This window comes from Cydia amplana, chromosome 6, assembly GCF_948474715.1.
Source record: "Cydia amplana chromosome 6, ilCydAmpl1.1, whole genome shotgun sequence".
Classification (NCBI taxonomy): domain Eukaryota; kingdom Metazoa; phylum Arthropoda; class Insecta; order Lepidoptera; family Tortricidae; genus Cydia; species Cydia amplana.
In genome coordinates, this window is record NC_086074.1 from 1,157,267 (window position 1) to 1,165,454 (window position 8,188).

At 37.4% G+C, this 8,188-nt stretch overlaps 1 protein-coding gene across 1 annotated transcript; it reads right to left on the reverse strand.

The window, feature by feature from the left end:
* Window positions 1–441: 441 nt before the first annotated feature.
* On the reverse strand, window positions 442–6,841 carry LOC134649106 (lymphokine-activated killer T-cell-originated protein kinase homolog). Its single transcript, XM_063503821.1, has 6 exons — window positions 6,614–6,841; window positions 6,002–6,297; window positions 4,998–5,193; window positions 3,033–3,154; window positions 2,018–2,087; window positions 442–593 (listed from the first exon to the last, which is right to left on the reverse strand). The coding sequence occupies exons 1-6, from the start codon at window positions 6,714–6,716 to the stop codon at window positions 442–444; spliced, it is 939 nt and encodes a 312-aa protein (XP_063359891.1). The 5' UTR covers window positions 6,717–6,841.
* Window positions 6,842–8,188: the final 1,347 nt, after the last annotated feature.

Sequence of the window (8,188 nt, forward strand, 5' to 3'; positions counted from 1 at the left end):
ATCATTCTCTTATTTTAGAAGTTACAGGGGGGGGGGGGGACACACATTTTACCACTTTGGAAGTGTCTCTCGCGCAAACTATTCAGTTTAGAAAAAAATGATATTAGAAACCTCAATATCATTTTTGAAGACCTATCCATAGATACCCCACACGTATGGGTCTGATGAAAAAAAATTTTTTGAGTTTCAGTTCTAAGTATAGGGAACCCCAAAAATTTATTGTTTTTTTTTTCTATTTTTGTGTTAAAATCTTAATGCGGTTCACAGAATACATCTACTTACCAAGTTTCAACAGTATAGTTCTTATAGTTTCGGAGAAAAGTGACTGTGACATACGGCGGACAGACGGACAGACAGACAGACATGATGAATCTATAAGGGTTCCGTTTTTTGCCATTTGGCTACGGAACCCTAAAAACGCCCAAATAGCTTATCTCATGTTCATATCTTATTGAGCATAGCTTGCGCCGCATCGGCGAGATGTTTCCCGCTAGGTCGTCGGTTGGGCTCGCATTCTGTACACGCGTGGAACACGCCAAGCGGCTCAGCGTACAGAGATACTTCGATGTTTCCCGGTATCGGTGGGCGGGTGCCTATAAACAATATAACTAAAATTATGAATCAATGATTATTTCTCAAACATGCAATGAAATGTCGTCGCTCCGGGCGTTATATCAGGCTTCGAAGTATCACGTTTAGGGCGGAGCAACTCCAGAGAACTGTAAAGGAATTTCATACGAAATGGAACGCAAGGACGGCAAGCCGGCCCAGACCAGACTGCAGAGATAAGGCCAGACTGCAGGCGGACTGGTAATCTGTGGGCCCCTTTAGATTTTAGCTTCCAGATAAATATACTTGGTCAAGCAAATCTTGTCAGTAGAAAAAGGCGGCTTTGAATACGATTGAATCGTTCGAAAATCGCGTGTCATTTATATCTTATCTGTGGAACTGTTTTGTTTACATTTCATCGTTGTTCGATGGACATTGCTGCTTTTTGTTCGTGTCCTAGGGATACTATACTATACTTTAGTATGCTTTACATTGCTACTGACCAGAGATGGGCAAAATTTATTCGAATGACGAATAACGAATAAGAATAACAAAATTTATCGCGAATGACGAATAAAAATGTCGGATGATTATTCTTATTTGAATAAATTATTCGTCGAATAATTTATCCGCGAATAATTTATTCGTCGAATGAATTGCCACGAATAATTTGTTTATTCGAATACCTTATTAACTTTTCACGGTTTAGAAAGATTGGCAACTGTAATGTGCAATGCAACTACCTAAATAGTAACTGTAAATATAAATGCGTTGTGAGATTCGCTCTGAAGCAAACAACTGCTAAGAAAATTTGGTGTTCTCACTCTTTTATTATACAGCTATCTCTTTCTAGGTCAGGCCAAAAAGTTACTAACTTTGTGTGTGAGTAATTCATTGTTCACGCTAGTCCTTGTTTTATTATACTACCTGGGCTTAGCTTTTAACCCTTAACAATCTTTAACTTCTGAACAAATATACAGTAAAAGAACAAGTCATATGAAACGTGCTATTATTCGTGTTTTTTATTTATTTTTTTATTATTAATAAGCCAAAAAACTTAAATATTCTTCGTGGATTTATTCGAATTAAATAACGAATAAATCATTCGTCATTTGAAAAGTGTTCGAATGATTCATCCGCGGATGAATTATTCGCGAATGAATCATCCGCGGATGAATTATTCGCGAATGAATCATCCGCGAATAAAAAAGTCGTGAATTATTGTTTATTCGAATGATTATTCCGATAAAAGTTTATTCGAATGATGCCCATCTCTGCTACTGACATATCTGGCTTGACAAACTATACATTTCTTATTTATGAAATAGGTATAAATAAATCAATTTGAGATCCATGGTGTCCATGGTAGAAGGTTAGAAACCGGACAAGATAAAACATAGACTACAGAACAAGGAACCTACATCGAGCGCCCTCTGTTTTGAGCATTCGACAAAATCTTATAACTCACCATATTTATCGGAAAAGTAGTCCTCGCTCATAGACTCATCCATTTCACTGTCCATCTCTATAGTGGTATCCTGCAAGCAAAATTTTAAATTAATTAAAAAAATCATCGCTTCGGGCAGGATTCGAACTTACGACCTTTCGAAACACCGGTATGATCGCGCTTAACCGCCACCATTTTTTTCCTTGTTTCTTGCTAAGCGAAATTAAACTTTAACCCAGAGAAATTATATTTTGTTAATTAACTTTTTGAAAGTACAGTAGAACCTCGATTATCCAAACTAATTGGGACTGAGACTAGTTTGGAATCAAAATGTCGGTTTTTTTGGGACCAGATCAAACCAAAACACGCACTTTAACCGAATAATTCGGCCGAATCCGAACATAGGAAAACGCTGAATACCGAATATTCGGCCCATATTTTTTAAAATGACAAACGGATGCAGCGTTCGGATTATTGAGGGTTTGGATAATTGAGGTTCTACTGTACAGTCAGCAGCAATAGTTGCTAAGCGGGCGAGGTGCTCAAAATGATCTTGACGCGACTTTATTGTTAAGAGAATAAGAGCGCGTCAAGGTAATTTTGAACACCACGCCCGCTTAGCAACTTCTGCTGCTGACTGTACTTATTTCTTGTGTATAAAAAACCGGCCAAGTGCGAGTCGGACTCGCGCACGGAGGGTTCCGCACCATCATCAAAAAATAGAGCAAAACAAGAAAAAAAAACAAGGAAAAAAACGGTCACCCATCCAAGTACTGACCCCGCCCGACGTTGCTTAACTTCGGTCAAAAATCACGTTTGTTGTATGGGAGCCCCACTTAAATCTTTGTTTTATTCTGTTTTTAGTATTTGTTGTTATAGCGGCAACAGAAATACTTCATCTGTGAAAATTTCAACTGTCTAGCTATCACGGTTCGTGAGATACAGCCTGGTGACAGACAGACGGACGGACGGACGGAGTCTTAGTAATAGGGTCCCGTTTTTACCCTTTGGGTACGGAACCCTAAAAACCGTTTACCTGTGTGTGCGGAGGGGCTAACGCCATCATCTCCCATATGACTAGCCCCAATGGCCAAATGTCCGTCTTAGAAGTGACTTCTCCCCCATGAATCACTTCTGGAGCACTCCAGGCCTCCGTGCCTGAAAAATATAAATTAACCCTTAAATGCATGACTTTTTCTTTTAGCCCGAAATTAATATATGTATCACCTAATTGTTTGCCGATTCTAGGAAAAATAGTAAAAAAAAATATAACTTCGATATTCACTGCGAAATCAGTGTTAGAAGTTGAATTGGCTTAATCATATTTATGTAAATATGTAATTTTCAGTAATAGATATATGAAATTTTTTACTACCATTAGAAAGGTACACTATTTGTGATATACCTATGATAAAGTTTTTAAATATAAAATAATTACAAACCCCGAAAAATCTGCCCAAAATCACATACTAAAAATCATCATCTTCCAGGTTTTTCCAAGTTTTCCGACATTTCGTCTATAAACAAATGTAACTTTTATAAATTAAAATACTGCGTAAATTTATGTAATAATTCGGAAAATTTATTAGTTTTACTATTGAAATAATATACAAGAACAAATAGAATTTGTTTAATAATGCATAACATTTGATGTTTATGTTGTGTGTATAAATGCATCACTATGCATTTAAGGGTTAATGTTTAGCAAAAATATAAAATAATGGTAATGGGACGCCGTCCTGTTGGTCATCCTAAATATCGTTGGGCGGACAGAGTGGAGGCAGACGGTCTCGCCAAGGTGACAATCGCCATCGAATCGCTTTGTGTCTCTATCGCTCTTCCATATTAGTGTGACAGTGACAGTTGCGTTTCGTTCGCTACGGAGCGTTAGCGATTGGCATGTTGGCTACACCGCCTGATCTCCGTGAGCTCGGCGTCGGCGAAAGCTGGCAATCTTAAAGGCCGACAACGCACTTACAACCTCTCTGTTGGGGTACAGGCGTTGGTGATTGCTTACCATGAGGCGATTTGCCTCCTATATCATTAAAAATATATAATTAATCATAATTATAATAAACACGCCCCCGCGGCAAGCCGAAGAAACGCTGGTTTGAAGACATTACCCAAATAGCCGGAAAACATTGGATGGAGACAGGAGAAGATAGAGAAAGTTGGAAGAAACTGGAGGAGGCTTTCACCCAGAGAGGGATCCATACAAACAAACAAAACAACTAAGATAAACATAGATAAACTAAAAGGAGTATGGAAGAAAAGGCTATAATAATAATAATAAAGGTCGACCGATGGACAGTTAAGTGTCGCTGTTTGTACAGGTAGTTGCTTACCATCTGGTCATTTACCTCCTACATCATTAAAAAAAGTCGCTGTTCAGAATAGTAGTTTATGTGACTGCTACATAATGAGAGGCAGTAAAATACGAGTGTGGGTTTAAGAAACGAACGTTAGTGAGTTTCTTAAAAGGATCACACGAGTGTTTTAATGCCTAATTATGTACAGTTACATACACTACTTTATCTAAACACATACTTAAAACTAACTAAAAGATAAACTGTACGTCAAATGGCGGCGAATGAAAACTTTTTTCACGCATGTCACACATCCGTAGTTTTTTTTAATTCCTAGACAAAAGAATGAAGTCCCTATTCTCATGTCACTCGAGATCAAATATCGTGCGGTTTTAATTTAAAAAACATACTAAATTGACGTTTCGTATCGATAACTGTTTTAATATCTATGGATACTAGAATAGAGACCCACTGGAGTTTTGACTGCTGTTCCAAATTTAAACTCATAACCTTACAAAAATCTATAACGTTACCTATGTACTCGTACATTAAAGTACAAATTTTCCTACTACCACAGATAAGAAAGTTCTCATAGTAAAATTGGTTGTAATAAAGCTTGTCATTTCCTACAGTTTCTGAACGCATTATAGAGCACTAATGACATGTGTGTAGATAAACAATTATAATAAACATACCAAAATACACAGCCTTTCCCGCCTTCTCCACATCCACTTTTCCATTGTCGTCCAGCGGCAGCGTGACCCCGAAGTCGCACAGCTTGCAGACCACAAAGTCCCCGTTCACCAGGATGTTGTAGGACTTCATGTCTCCGTGTAGGATCTGCATCGTGGTGTGCAGGTAGTCTAGGGCGCTGCCTATGTCCAGTGCTACCTGAAATGGAAATAACAAATAAACTTACAGATTTCAATGTCAGACAATTAAAGTAAAAGTGACAGGTAAGGTAAGTAAGTGTCAGTTATAAAGTACCTTTTGACATAGAGAAATATAGTAAGACAAGAGTGCTCACTCCATACATCAGTTTTGGTACCAAAAAGACTATTATTTTCAGTGTCGACGAAAGTCTTGTTGTTGAGCATAAGACTTTCTGGTCGGTGCTACATCTATTGTCAAGTAGCAGTACTGATAATTCCACTACTCAATGCTAGATGTCGACACTGAAAATAATAGTCTTTTTGGTACCAAAACTGATGTATGGAGTGAGTAATCTATGTATTTTTGATAGTGCCATTTGAGTGTTTTACAAAACATTTTATAGGCTTTGTTTATAGAAGTACCTGACTTAATTACTTAACTATAAAACTATGATATTTAAAGATAAAAGATAGTTTATTCAAGTAAGCATAATTACAATGCGCTTATGAACGTCAAATAAAGCTAGGTAGACCGGCTCCAACCCTACACCTCTGCCCCGAGAAGATTTAAATCCCCCCTCAATTGGAGGAGGGTATCCCAATATGGGACCGGCAACAAACTCGGCGGACATCTTTTCAATAATAATTACATCTTATAATTATTATTATATTATATCTGAGTAAGTCATATAATCTCTGAGTAAGTGTTAACTAAGAAACTACCTATTTTGCTATACCCTTTTCAGGGTCCATGTATCTGATTTGCAAAAAAATATCTCTGTTTTAAGTTTTACAATGTAAAAATAATAATAGCTTAAGACACACACCTTCAACATCTGCTTCGGACTAAACGGTTCGGCTTCATCATCAATCCTGTTCTCAATCATATCCCCCAGTGATAAATCACAAGCCTCCATCCCCAGATACAATATCTTATCATTACTGAACGCTCTAAACCCAACTATGTTTGGATGAGACATGCGTTTCAACAGGTCCGCTTCAGCCTGCAGTCTTTCGGAGTAAACTTTGCAAGGTTTGACTCTCTTGTTGATCATTTTGAGCGCCCATGGTGAGCGAATCTGTCCGGCTTTTGGAGAACGGATAAGCTGCATCACGTTTACGCCTGTAAATTGATGTATCACTTGTTAAATTGAGAAATTCTGTATAAAAGAGATAATTCAGTAAATGTGTCATGCTTTCCAAACAGTTAACCCTGGAGTATTTAATTGGTTAAGTTACTTTTATTAACTTCTACAACTACATAATACGAATACAACTACTTTTTTACTGCTTTAGTTTATATTTTTTTTTTCAATCAAGTCAAATTATTTTGTAGCGTTAACAAGCTAGACAACAAAAACAAACGATTCCGTTTATTCTAAATAACGTTTGCGGCTATCTTTGATAGTTTTTACTAACGAAAAAAGTTAAACGGTTACCTGTTCCATATCCAAGCCGGCTTAAATACGGCGATGGAGGAATTGTAATCTTCTCGTTCAAATCCGACGCTCTCGCTTTCACTGGTGTTTTGAATTCACTCATTCTTGTCAAATTATACGCACAATATAGGAATAAAATTAGTCTATTTTAAAACAAATCGTAAAAACAAGCAGTACTTTTGTCTTTTAATTAACTTCAAACGTTACTCGTCGTTCGAAATTCAAATACGATTCGATAACGCGTCAGAAAATGAAGTTTCTAAAAGTGTTGCTAGTATAAAATTTTGTTTGATGCCCGATTCGATTAATCGATCTCTCGACGATAAAAACGACTCGAGTATACATGACAATGATGACAACAATCAATGGAGTTGCCATGTGTTTGTAACAGATGGCGGTACTAGCGGCTTAGTTATTATATACTTGGTCAACCAGATCTTGACAGTAGAAAAAGGCGGCAAATTTGAAAAATGTAGGCGCGAAGGGATACTTAGGTCATACTGAAAATTCCTGGACTGGCCACTTAGAAAAAGTAAGTTTTCTCATATATCAGAATCCAGAAACTTTCAGTATGACCCACGTATCGTCCCATAGAAAATTTGAATTTCGCGCCTTTTTTACTGACAAGATTTGGTTGACCAGCTATAGTAACTATTTTTTATGGAAGTTTTGTACAACAGTAAAATCTTTGAAAAATATTATTACCAGAATCGACAACTTCGTACCTTCTGTGTTGTATGCTTAATTAACCCAAAATCAAAATATACTTTCTAGTTTTTTACATAGAACGCGGCGCTACTAAAATTCGTAGGGTTCACAGGAAAAACCTATACTGGCGGCACTGGCGCCACCTGTAAAATACTTAGACCGGCCAAGCATGCCCATTGAAACCTACAATTACAATTTGTTTTTTATTTTATTGTCACTTTTTTCAATTGTAGTCTGGCAAACTTATTTTGTCAGTAAATAAGAAGACAAAAACTATATTCATCCCTTTTTTTGGGTGCTAGTACTAGCGTAAGAAAAATAAAGTTTCTTTGGTATTATTCTCTCTATCTATGTTTGATAAATTAGACAAGTCCCTGGCCAACCTATAGGGGTTCTTTGTTTTTTGTAGAATTCCCTATAAGGGAGCGTGCATGAACTTTAGGGGGCAGCACAGGAGCATCCTGTTTATTGACGCGAAGTATAAATGTCTAGTTTATGTTTATGTTTAGTTTTTTGTAAGCTTCCAATGTCGGCCACAAGATGGCAGAACCCACAATGCATAAACGTACGTGAGCACCTGCTTTGGCGTCATGAATATGTCAATGTAAAGTTAAAGTTTCCGATTCAGGCCACAAGATGGCAGACCCTTCAACGCGCACCATCATCTTCGTCGTGTTATTCTGGCTTTTTTACCACGGCTCATTAGAGCCTAGGGTCCGCTTGACAACTCATCCCGTGAATTGGCACCAACAGTTTTGCACAACTGGGCACCAAAAGTTGGTAGATCGCTGTGAAAGTTCATAGAGTTCATTACAGTTTTCAGTAATGCGGTCTATGCCTGTAGTTTTTGCTCGATGATGTTACATA